This window comes from Corvus cornix, chromosome 18, assembly GCF_000738735.6.
Source record: "Corvus cornix cornix isolate S_Up_H32 chromosome 18, ASM73873v5, whole genome shotgun sequence".
Taxonomy (NCBI): Eukaryota; Metazoa; Chordata; class Aves; order Passeriformes; family Corvidae; genus Corvus; species Corvus cornix.
The window spans coordinates 3,104,214-3,123,405 of NC_046347.1; the positions used below are offsets into that span (position 1 = coordinate 3,104,214).

At 43.7% G+C, this 19,192-nt stretch overlaps 1 protein-coding gene across 1 annotated transcript in view; it reads right to left on the bottom strand.

Annotated features, from left to right (window-relative positions):
- TBCD (tubulin folding cofactor D) overlaps window positions 1–18,722 on the bottom strand; it is a 114,620-nt gene extending 95,898 nt beyond the window's left edge. Inside the window, exons 1-9 of the mRNA XM_039561998.1 lie at window positions 18,652–18,722; window positions 18,345–18,538; window positions 15,509–15,559; window positions 15,212–15,309; window positions 14,423–14,524; window positions 13,310–13,456; window positions 12,410–12,465; window positions 8,228–8,360; window positions 1,039–1,084 (exon numbers count right to left, since the gene is read on the bottom strand). Of these exons, the coding sequence (XP_039417932.1) occupies window positions 1,039–1,084; window positions 8,228–8,360; window positions 12,410–12,465; window positions 13,310–13,456; window positions 14,423–14,524; window positions 15,212–15,309; window positions 15,509–15,559; window positions 18,345–18,522 (811 nt within the window). The 5' untranslated portion in view covers window positions 18,523–18,538; window positions 18,652–18,722. The remainder of the gene's footprint in view (window positions 1–1,038; window positions 1,085–8,227; window positions 8,361–12,409; window positions 12,466–13,309; window positions 13,457–14,422; window positions 14,525–15,211; window positions 15,310–15,508; window positions 15,560–18,344; window positions 18,539–18,651) is intronic.
- Window positions 18,723–19,192: the final 470 nt, after the last annotated feature.

Sequence of the window (19,192 nt, forward strand, 5' to 3'; positions counted from 1 at the left end):
AATGATTCTGCTTCTCTGGCAGCTTCCCCAGTGCCGTTCCTGTGCAATGGCATTCCCAGTATTTGCACCTGTGTCATTCCATGCTGTTTGTCTTCATTATCTTATCTTCATCATTACCCATTTCTCAGGCATTTTCTAAGGAAGTGTCTGCATCTCAGCCTTAGGAACTGGGAGAATGAAACTTTCCATCACTAGAACTAAAAAACCTTCTTCTCGGGGCGAAAATAATTCCATTAGTGACATCACAAGCATTCTAAAGTGAGTTTATATTCCTGCTTGGTTCCTGTGAACAGCACAAACCCTGTTTCTGGTACTTGGATAAGATCCACAAAACTGTTTGGGTCTTTTGTAATGTTTTGGAATTAGGCACCATCTTTCCCTGCCTCCCTTTATTGCTGTAAATAAGGCCCAAGATCACACTGCAGTCAGTTCTGATCATATTCCAGGATTCACAAGACAAACATAATTCCAAAATGCAGCTACACTATCCAGAAACCTCCATACCCTCTTTTTCTCTTTTTGGCTTCCTATCCCTAATTGCATGCAGTATAATTATAATCTCTTTTCACTAAAAAACTTCTCTTATTCCAACATCATCCAAACATGATTCCAGCTGTGCTCTGTACACAGCTGGTTCTTAAAACATGGGTTTTCTGAACTCCTGTGCTTATATTAAACTTGCAGAGCCTCTGCAAAACTTCCAGCAGTAATATGTACAAAACCAATTCATGCTCTACTGAATTTCAAACAAATATTCTCCACATCTAACAGTTTATATGTTCTGCGTTGAGCTCCTGTATTACAGCAATGGCCAGTGTGATCACCTGCCAAATCCTCTGATGTGCTGCTCCAACACAACATTCCCTGGTGGCATCTGCTCCTCCTTCACAGTCATTTCTGCTTTTGCTCCCCTCATTTTCCCTGCTTTATCACTGCCTGGTGGATTTCACTCCTTACAGTACCACCTGTCACCAGGTTAACCTTCCTTTCCCTTTTCTACTGCAACGGCTTGAAAAACAGAACCTATTACAAACTCACCGTATGGTAAACAGTCTTCTCTCTTGCCATGCTTAAACAGCTGTGCCTACAATTAAAATAGGGAACAGAGACATGAGGATACAGAGATTCTAAAACACAATATATCAAGCATTTAGTTCTAAAATATTTTTAATGTTCTTACAATAATGTGTAGTGTTTGCTGATTTAGATACCATAAAGGGAAGAGTTTCAGGGTGTAGTTCTTCTTGGTAACTGCTCAGGGGACTGAGGTGGCCAAAAAACACTCAAGTGAAAATGAAAAAAACAAAACAAAACAGAAAAACAAATGAGAAAAAAAAAAAAGGCCACCAGTTTTGGGCCAACTCAGGTCCCTGACCCATCAAGCTCAGTGCTGGGTCACAGGAGCTCAGTGTGGTGCAACCCCAGCTTGTGAGAGACTAAACCACCCACAGACACCTGCAAACACACCTCCACCAGGCCAACTGCAATTCCTGTGTCAAGGGAATTTTATCTGCAGCTAAATACCCCAGTGAGACTAAGGGACTATTGACACCTGACAGAACACGTTACACATTAAAAGCTTCCTCAGCTCCCCACGCATCAAAACTACTCTGGCCAGGCACTCGCTTGTCCTTGCTCTGGCAGTCACCAGAAGAAAAATCTTCCTCAATAAATATGCCTGGGAGTTAAACAAGAACAGACTTACCCTAAAAAGAGGTACTTTCTCACACATACCAAACACACACACATGCCTCCCGCGCTGCAGGCGTGGCTACGAGCAACAGAGGCAAGAAAAACACCTTGGGGCTGTGTACCCAGCCTGTTTTGGTTTGTTACTAAATTGCATTTCAGGATCTCAAATTAGCGCTGCTGATCAGCTGCACTACAAGATATATATAGGAATTTGATATTATATATCAAAATATTTGAGATTTTAATGCAGGCAAGTGTGAGGGCTCCTTTAAAATGACATTTACAAAGCAGCAAGGCAATAGAATGACTTCAGGCCCAGAAGAACAGCCAAAGGAAATAAATATCAACTTAACTGTATAAATGTAGCACACCTTTTAGCAATATATGAAGTCAGTATTAAAAACAAATACAAGAATTTCTCACTAACATACAACAAAATTGCTTGTATTAAAAAGCCTAAAAAAATACGTCAAATCTTTGGTACAATAAATCTAGAGCTCCTCTAAAATTTCTCTTTGTTGAAACATGCAGAAGCTCATTTCTTCATCACTTTGCTCCTGTGTTCTGCTTTAAAACCCATCTCTGGTTTCTCCACCCACTGTGCTGTGGATGCTGGAGACACGGCAGCATTCCTGCATCCTCACAATTCCTTCTCCTTTCTGCCTAACTTAACAGCAAACACTGTTTTTTAAGGCACACACACAGGCTGCCTTCAAACTATTAATATTATATTCAAGCATATTCAAGCAAAGCACAGGGCAATTCCTCAAGCAGTGATAATGTAGAGAAACAGCTTTTTAACAGATCCTTGGGAACGCTCCTGGACAAACACCTTAGGATGTGTGTTCTCACACCCTCAGCACACTGCTGAGGAGGTGGAACAGGATCCTCAAAACAACAACACATTTTCAGTCCCCAGCAGTTCCTAAATTCTGGCACCTTTCTACAAACTTCTCCACGTGTTTTTACACCCTTGGGCCTAAGCCTGAATTAGGTCCTGACTCCTCAGCAACAACAGAACTGGAAGGTGCCACCTCTGAGCGATATGTGGGAAGGAATCAACCAACACATGAGCAGGAAACAAGAAAAACTCAAATACTGCACAGTATTTTTTTCAACGCTTCTCCTCACACACCTATGATTCCATTTCATAACCATTTCTATTATATTCTGAACAAATAAGTGAAACACACAATGTCTCCCTACAGCAGTTTCACTAAAACTTAAATAACAAACTATTTTCAACACAGAACATCTACTCCTACCATGGGGATTTATAATATAAGGTATATTATAAATGATATAGATGATAATAGAATCACCATAGCAGCAGCTGTAAATCAACTGAGATCTGGATTAAGGGATTTTATTTTATCAATATGAGTTTTTAGGGGAAGTAAAAATTGCCCAAAGGACACCATAACTGCCGTGTTTGAACTGATAACCAAACGTTTTTAGAAGGGCTGTAATATTTACATGGCTTCTGATCAATAAAATATGTTACCCATTGGTTTTGGAATAAACACACCTGAAAATGCCAAATTCCTGAAAGGGAAGAAGGCTCTTTCTGCACTCATGCAGGTGCACTGGGGGTCAGATACAACCTTAGAGCAGGTTCCTGGCGTTTCTACAAGTGATACATCAGGTATTTCTTTGTGTCAGAGAAACAACCATTTTTAAAACTACTTTTACAGAAGTAAATAGGTAACAGCCAAACTGTGAAGAACTATTCTTCAGATATTCAACACAGCAGGAAATCCAGTGTCTGGGGTTTTCTTCTGAGTGTAGAAAAGACAAGAAGAGAAGTATTCATTGTTTATTTGAGTCAAAGCATGCAAAAGCATCCCCAGGTCCAAATCTCTAAAACTTTTGAGTGTAATAGATTTATTTTTCCCAGGGGAAATACAAGAGCACTTTAACCAATGCTGGCTGCTTTTGGGAAAACAGAAAAAATATTTTCTTCCAGCACATGCTACAAACAGTCAGGCATGTGCAGCAAAGTTACTCCTTCAGAAAAATACTGTAAACCTGCAGCTTACAGAAAGAAATGTTCATGATGCATGAATGACAAACATGAAAAAAAAACCAGCAGCAAAAAGGGCAAATCAGCATTACAGTACCCAGCCTAAACTTCCTGCCTTGAAGGAAGAAAAATATCCAAGGCGTACCATTTCCAAAAATCTGATACAAACAAAGTAATTAATAAGCTTGGTTTGCCACCTGCACAGGCATTCTGGTGTCAGCAGCTCGCAGTGCTGAGCACGAGGAGCCTGCCTGTCGGAGCATCCCGGCAGTCGCAGTTACGCCACGGGCTCCTCACTTAACCAGGACACAAAGCACACACCAACCTACCCAACCTGCTGAACTGTTGAAAAGTATGTGACTCCCTCTCTTATAAATAATTAAGCCACCTACAAATTAGAGAAAATCAGTGGTGTGCAAGCAATGACGACTGTCAAGTCTGGTTCTGCTTTAGAAACAGCACAGGGCAAGGCAAACAAAGCCCAGTTTCTTAATAATCCCAGCAGAGACACCACACCTACCAATTGTCTGCGTAACCCACTTTGGGCCCAACCTGCAGGAGATCTATCAGTCGGGATCATCTCCAGGACTTGTTCCCCAAGCTACACAAATCACCATGAGGGGTGGCCTGGCTGCTGGGGAGTGAGTGGATCTTCCTGCCGAGCAGGAGACACAAGTCTGGATCTACCCTCTGGTTGTAACCAAGTGGAGGACTGGGAGGATAATTCCAGCCTCGCTGGAAAGAGCAGGAAATGATCCCTTGCACTGCTCTGGAGCACCCCCTGGTAGCCACACAACACCCCGGGAATGCCATCAGCCATCCCTGCCTGCCGGCCAGCTGCAGGAAGGGAGAACATGCTGGCAGAACCTAAGTTCACTTGGAAGCAGGGAATATTTAATGCATTCTTCGTGCAGCTGATGGTAAAATGGGTTAGTTAAAGGCCTTGTTCTCAGTGTGTCTCCACACAAGCAGCACTCCTGCTGAGGGCCACACGTGTTTGGGCGTTGAGCATCAACATGACACGTATGCTGACAGACACCAACACAGTGATGGCAGCTTTCATGTGATCCCAGTTATTTATCAGCTGAACATCTGAAACATTTAGACTAACACATGGAGAGCTGACAGAGTATCTCCTTTCCATCTTGAGATTACCGAAACCCACAGATTTTAAATACTCAGAAGGAAAAAAAATTTAGCAGCTTGAGATAGTACTACACCCTAACAAGAAAAAGCAACAGCTTTATGATAACAGAACTTCTGAACCTTGAATGAACCACAAAACTTCTGGTGAGAAGTAAAAAAACTCAGCGGTATCAGACAAGGCCACATTAGAACAAATACTCTGTGACACTCAGGAGAGAAAGGGCATGAGCAGAAAGCAGCTTGGTACCTGCAGACACAAGAACGTCTGTACCTCTCACCAACACTGCTTGTCCTACACCTTTATCACCAAACCACTAAGCAACAACCCCTTTTTAAAAAAATAACGCCAATAGACAATCCTAATACAGCCAATTCTTTGAGAATGCCAAAAATACAAAGACTTGGGAAACATTCTATTTGGAAATAGTCTATTTTTGTGCCTCTGGGTCTGAAAGAATGGAGTTAGAGAGTTCTTTCTTCCCTGGAGCCAAATTTACATAAGCATGTAGCTATTGCTAAATAACCTTTGCATTAGAGACAGCTCAGGGAAATGCCTCGTTCTTAAGACTCTGAAATTTCATCAGATCACTGTGTAGGGCGTTTTATTTTTTTTAATTATTACTCACACTTGTATACTGAATCACTTATAAAACAAATAAGGTTTAATAAGTTTCAATGCCCAAGGCTACCTCAACGTGATGACATCTCTGTCACGCAAGAACTGGGAGTGCTGCGCCCTGCAGCGATAACTAAAAAGCTGTTTGATATAATGGCAGGTTTAAAAGCAAACCTCCAGACCAAGAGAATTTAAAATGCAGATTCTTGAAACAGGTTAGAAGTCTCCTTCAAGTAAACAAATGTTATAAAAAAGTAGCAATCTCTTAATAATCCAACATTTTCAGTCCTTCAAATGCCAAAGAATAGGAGCACGAAAGAGAATTAAATTCCATACTGCAACATGGGTTTCAACAAAGGAGGGCAGCTTGAAACAGCAAATTTGAAATAGTGTCAGCAGAGGTGGCTGCTGGTGCCCCCCAGTTGGGAAATGGTGAGTTACTGATGACAGGTGGAAGGGAACAGAAAGCCAAAGGCCCCAGTGGAATTACAATATGCAACGCTGGGTGCGTGTTCCGACAGGAGCCGCGGAACAGCCGGACTCGTTCTGCACAGAACGCTGAGTGAGATGAAACAGCAGCACACACCTGATCACCCAGGCTCACGGCCACGAAGAGGCAGATCAAAGTGCAGCCACGGCCAACTACTCACTGCGTCCCTGACTTGCAGTTTCAGTTCATTGAAATGCAGGAGTTTCGTGTCTTTTCTGAGCAATTTTTCCATGCCAACCTCGCTCGGAGCCCTTCAGTAAATGCAGACCATTAGTGGCACAAAATCATGACCCAACCAAAACCCACCCTGTTCGGGGCAGTGCCACTGTGCTCCGACGTGGAGAGAGTTTTTATCCCCACTCTGGTGGGTTGCATCATTCCCAAAACCTGTCACAATCCCAAAATCCACCTTGCTGCATTGACCAGAAACTGAAAAATGGTCTTTTTTCTCCTTCTCGTTCAGAGACATGGCCAAGCAGCTGCAGTTTGACTGTTAAAGTAACAGAGTGCTGGAGGAGTCCAAGGGCAAAGAATTCTGAAGCTTGTTGACACAACTTTTAGTTATCCCTCAAGAGGATGTGCTCTGCTTTACACATTCAGTGATCACTTGTTATGTTCAAATATATTTATTTATAGAATAAATATATAAAGTTAGAATCTTGCATATTTAAGGGAAGTGTTTACTTATTTTAAACACTTATTTTCAGCTGATATTTTTGGTTTAACAGCATAATGTTGCTATAAGTGTGATATGAGATTCTTAATATTAAAATATTAAGAATACATATAATTATATAAATATAATATTATAACATTTAGCTCTTGAAATAAGTATTTCCTGCTCCCCTTAAGCATGTACATGCACACATACCTGCACACATTGCAATCTGAAAACCTTTACTCCCTAATGATACAATTCATTGTAGTGACTGAAAGGAGAAATGGAAGACTAAATGCAAGAAAAGGCTTTACAAGTCTGCTCATATCTACCAACGGGAACAGGAGTTATGAGCTGTGAAGAGGGGGAAAAAAAAAAAATCACACAAAAGCAAGGCAGCAGCTCTGCTCCCAGGTCTATTGTATCACATTCTGGTTTCGATTCTACTTGTTGAGTATTCACCTGTTTCGCTTAGTGCGCACTAATGAACAGGTGGATGGAGCCAAAGCCAAACTCAAAGGAATTATGACAAAACACTAATGCATTATACATCCTGCAGGTCTCATCATGCCCCGGGAATGGCAAACAGTCAGTCTCCCTTTCCAGATCTGACAATAAAATGATGAAACCTCATTCTGTCTTTTGAAACGCTGCAATGCACACAAATAACGCTTCCTCCTGGTTGAGCAGCAGGTCCTCAGTTATTCTAAATATAGATAATTTCTTCTGTCTTCTGATTTGGGAGAGCTCGAGAAGAAAAAGAAACAACCAAAAAAACCCCACAGCCCGCACACTTGCTCCAGACCTTTGCTTTGATGTTTAGTACCACACTGCACACAAGTCCTCTTAGTGACTGGTTAAAAAGAGTAGCAATTTTATGCAAATTATCAAAACTTGTACAAACACCAGCAAATCCTCAAAGCTGTGCAACTGCAAAGACTGTACAAGGGCTCGTGATCTGCCTTCGCCTGCACTGCCTCGGTCAACAACCAAACCAAGAAGGAACAACAACTCCACCCACGCAAACGCCTCCATTCCACCCAAATACATTTGGACATCAAAATTGGTGCAGAACTGTACCCCAGGATTTCAAAACACACACCAACACTTTTAAGGGTGTAAAATTACAACAAAGCTTTTATAAATAGACCTCCTTAGGATGTACAACAGGAGCAGTGCCCTGGAAAAGAGGTTCAGGTACTGCAGATTTTTTTCCCATGCGTAGTATGTACATTTTAAAACCCAAACTAAGAATTCAGCTCTTTTGAGTCATACACCACTATCAACTCACAAGAAAAGGGCATTAAACAAAAAATTCATTCAGATTAGCAAACAAACCCAAACTTACTGAAATGACTGCTATTTTCAGAGTTATTTATGAGTATCTATACTGGCAACTTCACTTTCATTTGGAGATGACAAAAATACTTAAAGAAAATATACATGCATGGGAAGTTACACTGTCTAAACTGCTGTGGAGGAAATTCTCCCTTTCTCTATTGCCAGGAACCCTCTGTGCATTTAATATCAAAGGCCTCCTGCAGCAGTATAGTATGGCCATAAACCCAACTCTCTATCTTTTAAGGGAAAACCAGTATTTACCAGGGCCTGGAGCATGCCGTTCAGAATGACAGTGCCCTCCATGGTCTGGGACGAGGATTTGGATAACATGGAGAGCACCCAGTCCAGGAAATCTGCCATCCTGCTTTGCCTGACGTCAGGGCGGACAATAAACCTGTCACAGAAAAAAAAGAAAACACTGTAGCCATTCACTTTGTGACACCCAATGAAAAAGAATTTTTCCTCCTCTCCGAACTGGTTGTAGTTCCTGGAAATGATTCTTCAACGCGTATTTCCCCAAATCACTGAGGGTGGGAACACTCCAAACCATCCTATGTTTAGCACATTTTTTAGTCCATGTTTAGCCCATTGTTTCTGAGCAAAGCTCTGACCTGGAACTTCGCCTTCATTTCATACCCAGCTAAAAACTTGGGTTCTAAAAATTTCTTATCTTAATTGTAAAGCAACAAAACCTCCAAAGCCTTTAAGAAATTATTTCCATTAGAATTAGGGAAAAGCTGAAACAAATAGGAGGATTCTTGACCTCTCTTACCAAGAACAGCCATTCCACAAATCTGAAAATCAGTGGAAATCAGCACTGGGTCCCTTTTGCACTGTCTGTCTGCAGCCAGGCCCAGAACAAGCAACCAGCAGAGCTAGATCTGGGGTTTCAGATATTTGAAAAGGTCAAATATTTATTTATTTTAGTGTGTTATTTAGCACACTAAATGGGTCAAGAGATGTGTTTTTAGCCATCTTAGAAAAGGGAAAAGAGGCTTTTCATGGCTAAACTACCATAAAACTATTCTCAGCCCTCCCCTAACCAGCCACACTGCAGTCAGGGCATCACTTCAGTGCCTTGGCACCTACAAACCAGGGTCCTCTTCCAGCAGAGATTCAGACTACATTTGTTTTTAACACACCCAGTGGAAACAAGGCACGTGGGGAAGCCCATCCAGCACAACTCATGGAACTCAAAGAGGATGTGCCCCAGAGCCAGGACCTGGTTCCTTCCTACACCTACAGGTAACAGGGGAACAGCACCGAGAGCTGACTGATGGAGTATTAAATATATTAAATACAGAGAACACATCAACAGTGAGCTGATGGGATGGACTGGCTTCCAGCCAGTCCCTGTGGTGCTCAGCAGCAGAACAATGAGGACTTGGGGTGAGTGCAGGAGGGTTGTTCTGGGTTGAAGGATGAAGCCGCCTTTGGCCCAAGGGTGCGTGTGAGAGAAGTGACCTGTGAAGTGGCAGAGCTGGTTCCTAGACCCCTCCTCAGCCCCAAGGAGTTTAAATCTTTCTTTCCCAGAGGAGTGCCCTAACCTCCACACTACGAGCAGGATAAAGATCCGCCTCATCTCCTCCTACTGCAACCACTCACTGAGCAGGCAGAAAGGAGAATTCATGAAATATACTCCAGCTCCTCTGCCCTATGAGAAGCAGCTTACTGTGGAAAACAGGAAATCTTGAATCCTGATGTTTCTAAACTTCACTTGAAATTCATGAACTCCTTGGAGCATGAACCAGGACCCAAACTTTCTCTTCCTCCCCAGGGACTTTCCCAGAGCGTTCCACAGAGTCAGACTTCTGTATCTTATCTCTCCATCTGTCCCAGGACCGTTGTGCTCCTGCCCACCCAAGCAACAGTCCAGCTCCAGGAACAGGGCACAGAGACCTCATCTCAGAATGACTCTGCTCAGAACTGGCTTTGGGGATGTGAAAACAGGCAAAGGCCTTGGAGCCAGCCTTCTAATTTCTGGTGTTTTAATCACCAGACTATTTTGAAAATGGTGTTTTCATATAAACTAAATAATTATAAGTCCACTATACAGTACCATTATAGCCTTGCACACCTGGTACTAGAACTAGCTTAGTGTATTCTATCACCATATTTGTTCTGAACATATACTCCTAATTAAAATTAATTCAGCCAATAAACAGACGTAAAGAGAATATAAAACAACAAGGTGCTTGCATAGGATCCAGTGTCAGGATGCAGGGCACTGGTGAAATCCCCCTGAAACCCAGGGCTGAGCACTGCATGAGCACAAAGCTCTGCTGCAATCAATGCTGCAATCAATTAAGTTACTGTATGTAAGCTTCCACTCAAAATTTAGTTTTACAGACACTCTGGAGTACAACTGAAGTGCAAATTCAATTAAGCATAATGTGATGAAAGAATCTTTTTTAATTACTGTCACCCTTGCTTGAGAAGGCTTCCAAATACTTCAAGAATCTATTGCTCTTGGTTAATTTGGGTATTTCCTGGGATTTTAGGAAATGAAGAAGGCCTATATGAATGCTCAAGAATAATTCACTCTGTGTCACACCATCATCTCAAATCCTCTGGTACTGTCAATCTGTGACAAGGCAGATTACCCATACACATACATAAAAAGCAATTCCTAATTATTGAGTCCAAAATTACTACAAAAACTAATTAGGATCACAGAATTATAGAATCATAGAATGGTTTGGGTGGAAAAGGATCTTAAAGCTCATCCAGTTCCACCCCCTGCCATGGGCAGGGACACCTTCCTTGGAGCCCAGGTTGCTCCAAGCTCCACCCAGCCTGGAGACACTTCCAGGGATGAGGCAGCCACAGCTGCTCTGGGCAACCTGTGCCAGGGCCTCACCACCCTCACAGGAAAGGATAAGGAGACAAACCTACTTTCTGTTACATGGAAGTAAGTATGTAACAGGCAAGACTGTTTATTCAAGACTGCGCAAATAATTCATGCAGTCATTTGAATTTTGCTCTGATATATTTCAGAATAAACCAGAAAAGCACAAGATGAGTCAGCAGAGAACTGTGAGTCTGGTCTCAAGTCCTTCATGAATTTTCTGCATGACACTGTACATTCTGAACCAAAAAAGTGTTTGATTTGCCATCAGCTTCAGACCCATAGCATTATACTCACTAAACATAAATTCCTAAAGCCTTGAGTCCTGTGAGTGAAGCTCAGAATAAATTTAAAATAAGTACACAGACAGTTACCTCCTAAAAAGACAATACAAGGCGTGCTCCACTAAATGTTGTATTTAACAACTATTTTGATTAATCCCATAAATTCAGTGCATCTTAACCCAGAGAACATGAACACAGGCGGTGTGGCTGTGACTCCCCCAAACCCACTGCCCCCCTCTCCCCATGTCCCTGTGTCTCTGTGTCCTGTTGTCCCTGTGTCCCACTGTCCCGGTGTTCCCAGGCCCCTGGTGCCGATGTTCCCATGTCCCTCTGTCCCCATCCCCTCGTCCCTCAGTCCCCATGTCCCCGTGTCCCTCAGCCCCCATCCCCTTGTCCCTCTTGCCCCCATCCCCTTGTCCCTCTGTCCCCATGTCCCCATGTCCTCAGCCCCCATGTCCCCGTGTCCCTCTGTCCCCATCCCCTTGTCCCTCTGTCCCTCAGCCCCCATCCCCCGTGTCCCTCAGCCCCCATCCCCTTGCCCCCTCTGTCCCCATCCCCTTGTCCCTCAGCCCCCATCCCCTTGTCCCTCTGTCCCTATCCCCTTGTCCCTCTGTCCCCGTGTCCCTCTGTCCCCTTGTCCCTCTGACCCCATCCCCTTGTCCCTCTGTCCCTCAGCCCCCATCCCCTTGTCCCTCTGTCCCTCGGTCCCCTTGTCCCTCTGTCCCCATCCCCTTGTCCCTCTGTCCCTCTGTCCCTCTGTCCCCTTGTCCCTCTGTCCCCATCCCCTTGTCCCTCTGTCCCTCTGTCCCCCTGTCCCCTGTCCCCATCCCCTTGTCCCTCTGTCCCTCTGTCCCTCTGTCCCTGTGTCCCCGTGTCCCTCGGGAGCCGCTGCCCCTCCAGCGACAGCGCCGAAGCTGCGCGGGCAGCGCCCCCTGCTGAGCACAGGCTGCAGTGCACAGTCGGGACTTGGACTGCTTTAAAAAGGAAAAAGAAAAGAAAACCCCCCTCAGTCACAACCTGAGCCGACTAAAGGCCTCTTCCACTAGAATGTGCAGGAAGGTGGACTAGAATAGATACTGAAACAAGAGATATGTGTGTCCTATCCCTGCTTATGGGCTCTGTAATTTATTTTCATGTGCAAAGGAAACTATTCCCAAAAAACACTACTGGATCCAATCCAAGCAACTGTAATATCCTACAGACAGCTGGCAACTTCCAGCCCTCCAAACGCTGTCATGCCAGATTAAGAAACAGCAGCAGGAAGGGGAGCCAGCCCCTTCCTCTCTGTCAAGATGCACAAAAGAGACTTACTTGGATACCAGCACAGCAGCTGCATCCCGAGCCTTGTCACTGACAACCAGGTAACACTAAAGGGAAAAGAAAACTGACTGTAAAGAATTCATACATGGAGCTAGAATACCAACTGTGTAACAACTGTGTACATAATACACTACTGAATACTCACAATGACAAATATTATGAAGATAACATACATGATGTCATTATTGTATTACAAACTGAGTTTAAGATAGTAAAAAGTTAATTTTCCCATTTAACAAACTGTATCTGAGGCAGAATCTCCCTTCGTGTGCCTTTCAAAGCAGGTTTGTTACTGAAGGTTTGTTTACTGAAGCCTTAACTCACAGACACATTGCCCTGTAAGCAATAAACCCCTTAGTGCTGCACGTGTCAAAAGCCTGAGCTGTTGGGGTACCTGTGGGGATAGGGGTGGTTTACTTTTATCTCAAAGGCATGACAAGTCAGCCACCTGGGCTGACACCCACTGGAACTTTACATATTTGTTGAAAAATCTTCATGCAGTCACAGCTTCCAAAGTTGCTCGCTCTGATCAAACGCTGATTTCCTGTAGAAATCCTCAGATTCGGCTTTCAGAAGAAGCTCTCTGGCACTTTCAAATGTTGAAAGCCTCTAACATATTCAAAGGCAGGGGTTCACCTCAGATAACATAGCTTATTACATCAGGGGAAACAAGTCCCAGTCTCACTTGACTCTAAAGCAGCAAAGAATAGACTGAAGATCCAGAAGTACAGAAAAATTCCTTACAGATTAGACACAAAAATATGGGCTTAAATAATAATATATTCTCTATAGTCTTCAGTGATACTCTTTTCTGGATATTATTTATCACATACTGAAAGATTAAGCCAAATATCCCAGGTCTGAAAGCATTACAGGATGTGTTTTCCTTACCTTTGCTATTTCCAGGATGCGATCCATCGTTGGCTGCCGAGCCTGCCCTTCCATGGAAACGAGGTTTCCATCAAAACGAGCCAGGTCAAAAGGAATCAGGCATATCATGGACAGCCACAGTAAGAGCATGTAGCGAGTTTCCCAAGTCTGCAAAGGAATGGTAAAACAAAGGTTTTTTACTCCATTTCCTGCATCATATTCCAACAAAGTGCCAAGAGCACAAATGACCCGCTGGCTCCAAGGAATTTTTAAAGTTGATCAAGAGAAAACTCCCAATGTGAGTGTCCTGAAACTCCAGAGGAGACAGAACTACAAGGGATCCCAAACAGCAACACTGGGACAAAATGAATGGACTTTCCCCCCCAGTCAGAAATCTAGGCATGTTTCTTTCCTTCCCATTTTCCCGTTTTTCCCTTCCCTCGGCCTATCTGTGCCTCCATTCACAAATATAACAGAAGTATGTTTTTCTTCTTCATTTCTTATGTACTGCTTTCATGGATTTACTGAAACAACTTCAGACAAAAGAAGGAAGTTTTTCAAGCTTTAAAGCTGTACACCTACAGCAGCAAAGTGTCAGAATTGATGTTTGTTAAAAAAAAGCTTTAATTTAGAGCAGCAATACAATTATTGTCTTCAAATCCATCATTTTTGTTACTTATAATAGATAACGATCTCTCTTAAAATTCATCTATCTAAAGAAGCTCTCTGGAGTTCTTTTTCCTTTTTTAAAAATATCAGAATATAAACTACAGTATCCTGGAGTCAGACCCAATGATTTCTCAGTTACTCCTTTTAGAGGTTCAATGCCTTTCACTGCCCTTCTTCTTACTCTTATAATCAATTTGTTCCCTTACATGAGTAGTTACAGGTTCTATTTGCACCTCCACTGACACTGCTTCTAAATCCTTGGAACAAATCCCATGAAAGAAAACCAAGACCTGTCCTTGGGGAGGGCATTTCACCTGTAACAACACGACGGTTTTCACACCAAATGCAGGTGTTAACACCAGACAGGGTGTGTCACTGCTTTATATACTTTTTTCCCAAATGTTTTCCTTCAGCTTTTTCCACTGAAGACATAAAAGTTAAACAAAAAGTACAGCAAGTTCTCACCTCGGGGTCTCTTGGGTTCTGCTTTGCAAGCATATCCAAAACAGGCTGCAGGTCCCGGACTTCATGAGGGAACAGTGGGAGGAAACGTTTGTACCCTCTCACCTAAAGCAGAAATTTTCAGAATTCAGTCACTCACCCAGCACCAGCACGTACTGAGGGGAAAGGAAAGACCCTTGGAGGAACTTCTTGATTAGGATACTCATGTCATAAGGAGAGTAAGGATGCAAATTAAGGTCTTAAATACCTTGTGATGTTTGTGTTTTTACAAACTTACTAAAAATTCATGAAATGATAATTCTGTAACTTTAAAACAAGGGACCTCTGGAGATTGTCTAGTCCAACCCTCCTGGTAAAGCAGGGTCAGCCCAGCACCACATCCATGGGGTGTCCAGTATCCCAGGGAGGAGACCCCACCACCCCTCTGAGCCACCTATTCCAGGGCTCAGCCCTTACACATCAAAAATATTTTCTTGTGCTCAAATGTAAATTCCACAATCCATCTAACTGTTCATCATACTTTACTTTTCAACATTATAACTCATGTTTTAGCACTCAATATCTCCATGTCTGCAACTACTTTTGCATTCAGACCTTGACTTTTACTAATCTGGATCATTAAATAACATAAGCTATCATGAAAATGAGAAACAAGAGAACTAATCTTTCACAGTACAGTTTAAAATATTTAATTGCATCAGACATTTATTTTAATATTTTTGAAAATAACCAAGAAAATATTGATAAGTTACAAATTCCAGTTACAGAACATTAAATTTAGGATTTTTTTACCTTTGTAATGATGTAGAGAAATTTAAAAGCCAGGTGAACTAGTGGGGGAGGAGATGCACTGTCCCGTACTATATCCAACAAAGAATTCATCATCCCCTCTAAAAAAAGGAGAGGAAAAACAGTGAGACTACATGCAGCTCACACAGTTTCTTGTACTTCTGATAGAAGAGAGGGAGACAGCAATAATATAATGGAAATACTATCAGCCACAGCAATCTTGTAATGCAAACACAGATCTTCCAGAGGAACAGATTTTTAAGTATATACACAGAAATTATTTAAGGATGACATTCCTACCTAAGTGGTGGTCCAAAAGGTGAGGCTGCTCCTGATACTTGTCCATTATACCTGAAAATGAAAAGATATCTGTAATAAACTACTCAAAGGCTCTTACAGAGCCTTAACTGTGAGATACCCTCAGATTCTGAACAGTTTTAGCTTAAGATTTCTGCATCCCTGAATTGCCACTACCTATAAGTGAGGTCAGAAAGTTAGAAAACCATAGAGTGGATGGAGCTTGGAACAACCTGGTCTAGTGGAAGGTGTCCCCATCATGGCAGGGAGGGTGGAATGAGATGATCTTTAAGGTCCCTTCCAACCCAGAGCAGTCTATAATTCTAAGTAACAGCACAAGCACAGTCTGTCCCCCTCAAAGAGCACTCATTTACCTACACTAAATCATCAACCCACTCCCAGGAGTCTCTCCAATTTCCTTGGACAAACCTCTCACAGTACCACTTTGCAATGAGGCTGCTCCTCACAATCCTCAGAGCTAGTTTCTTATTTTGAAATAGAATACAGGGAATTATTCAGCAAAGAACAAAGGATCCTTAACAAATTTTAACCTCAACAAATACAAACTGCAGCTCTTACCACTGTGCTCCTCAAAACTGTTCACACCCCTTACTGTATTTTGCTGCCAGTAACACGGTCTCTTCCTTTTGGATACTGACTCAAGAAAGGACAAATTGAAATTGAATATTGAAAAAAAAATAAGAACAAGTTGCCAGAGCTTTTAGACACAAAAGCTTTGTAATTTAAACACAGAATTAACAAAAAGCAGCTACAGAAATGAAAGCTGGATTCCCAAGGAGATCATTAAGTGATCCAGTGTTGCACTGGAGATTGCCTGGCCCATTTCAGATATTTGGTCAGAAAATAGCTTTTGAATTAGAAAACTAAAACCTCCTTAAGCTCCCCTTTTCCTGTATTTGTTTCTCTCACAAACACCTTTGCTCTCTGTCCTTTTTCTCTGCTTGACACATCAACACTTACATTTAAGCCATGACTGAACTCCAACAGTGCTGCAGTTGACCAGTGGATGACACTGCACAACCACCAGATGGTCCAACAGTATCCCTGTGCAATTCCACTGGGATACCAGAATGCCATCGAGAGGGAAACTTGAGCTCCTAATCATCACTAACTTCCCACCTTAATTAACGATGCCTTAAGCTGCCTACAGGCAGCAGAACTAGTGAACACAAATTCCACCACCACCCAAAGCCACAGCTTTCCAGGAGAAGTGGAATTGAAGAGCAAATTCTTTTCCCAGCTCACAGCCTGGCAAAGGTAAAATAAAACCCCAAATATAAAAGCTGGAGTGAATGAACCTAAACCAGTTCCTCTAAAACTATTATTTCAAAAAAGATCTTCCTGTATTTTCCTACAAAACTGTAGTTGCAGATTAAACTGTTTCCCACACCTCTGTTTCTAATGGTTCAACAAAAAATGAGCATCACGAGTTTTTCTGAGCGCTTTGGAAACCTTCGTTAAAATCCTCTGGAATGGGGGATTACTGCATTCTCTGTTCCCAGACAAAAGGTATGCCCCTAAGTTTCAGTGTTCTAACCCACACACTGAGCATCTTGCCAGATTTGGGACATTTTGTCCAAGAAGGATCAATGACACCTGAGCACACTAAATATTATAACCCAATACTGAACCACATGCACAGTACCTCTGTTTTAAGCATATTGAGCCTGTATTTACTGGGCAACGATCTGCAGGCAGAAAGCTCATAAATACAATTTAAATGCACAGAAACACCACACTGATGTGACAGACAGAGAGGCACAGCAAGGTGATTGACTCAGGGAGATGCCACCTCTCAGACACCGAGGTTTTTCCAGCAATGGCTTTTCCTATCCCACTGAAATCTGACATTTCCTCCGTGATGCTGAACAACCTCACCACTGTGAGTGTTGCTGGTACTTCTGTCTGAGCAGTTACATGTCCATCACAGGCCTCCTCAGATGGAGCAGTCAGTTCAGCCAACCACCCTAATGCTACTGAGGAACTTCTGCAGGGTCAGCTCTCCAAATTTTGGGGATTTCTGCTTTATTGTTTGCCTACCTCATTTCTTGTTGTCAAAAACAGAGCTGCCGGATCAATATTTTGACTGTGAGTTTTGCAATTTCACCATCCTTTACAAAAATACTTGCAAAATGCCAGTCTGCTAAATTCAGTTTATAAATACATGCAGCACCGAATTAAGTTTTGAAAATCACCTCATCAGAACACTGACCCAACACACAGATGTGCCCTGAAACCAGGAGACCACGACATGCACCTCACTATGGCCTTTCCAGATTCAGCTGAGGCCTAGGGGCAGCTTTCATTAGGTGGCACAAAAGTCAAATCCAAGTTAACTCCACTTAAAAAAACAAACATGATCTGTATGGATTCAGCCACTCTTCACATTTCCCATGAAACAAAAAAGTAAAAATAGGAAACTGGCACTTTAAAGCAGAAAATGGATGTGTTTCAGTGAGTAATTAGGTAAAAAAACTACTTTATTTGACTGACATACAAAGTTTTAACTAAATTAAGGCCTGAATTTGAATAGGAAACTGGAGGCCCAACATGAGTCAGAATTCAGACTTCTGGAATCTAAGACCTAGGTTTTCATTTACAGTAGTTACCAGGTAATAAAGGAATATCTATATGGAAAACAAAATGAGCAAAGATCTAAATCTGAACTACCTGTTGATAAAGCTCCAGCATCATCACTGACCCAAAAATCAGCGGTTTGGTCCCTTTTTGGTAATCAGCAATAACAAAATGCATCATGCAGAATAAAATTTCTCTATCAAGCAATAGCAGGACCACTCCCTTTGGGTGCCGTGCTTACCTATGAACCGTTCCACGGCCATTTCCCTTGTCACCAGCTCCCCGAAGACGCCCCTTAGGTTCCCGATGAGCTCCGCGACTTCCCTGCTCTCCGTGAAGCTGTCCAGGATGTTCTTCTCGCTGATGGCACCGGGCTCCCGCTCCTCGCCCTCCTCTGGCTCCGGCCCCACTCCGTCCATCCCGGCGGGCCCGGCGCTGGCAGTGACAGAGAGAAGGGTCGGTGCCACCGCCCGTCAGCCCCCGCCCGGCCCGCCATGCGGCCACCGCGCCCCTCCCGCAGCCCCTCCCGCAGCCCCGCCCGGCCCTACCGGCCTCCGCCGCTGGCCCGCACCACGGGGCTCCCGGAGCCGCCGCCCTCGCCCCGGCCGGCCCGGCGCGGTGCGACCACCCGGGACAAGCGACCAAGCGCCCACCCGGCACAGGCGCCCAGAGCCACCACGGGCCCGCCCCGCGCCGCCGCAGCTCCCGCCCTGCTACGGGCCGCCAGGAGGGACCAAAGGCGGCGGCGGCACCGCCTCCGAGCCCGGCCCCTCCGCGGGGTGACGGGGAGCTGAGACTCTGGAGACACACACCGGGAATGGGGACATCCAGCTTGGGGATACTCAGCGGGGATGGGAGCACCCACCCTGGGGACACCTGCTGGGGATGGGGACATTCACCGGGGACAGGGACATCCACGGGCGATGAGGACATCCACCCTGGAGATACCCACCGGCAACAGGGACACCCCCCAGGGATGGGGACACCCAGTCTGGAGATGGGGACATCCACCCTGGGGTCACCCATCCTAGGGATACCCAATGATGGGGTCCTGGACATGGGACAAGGATGGGGACACGGGCATGGGCA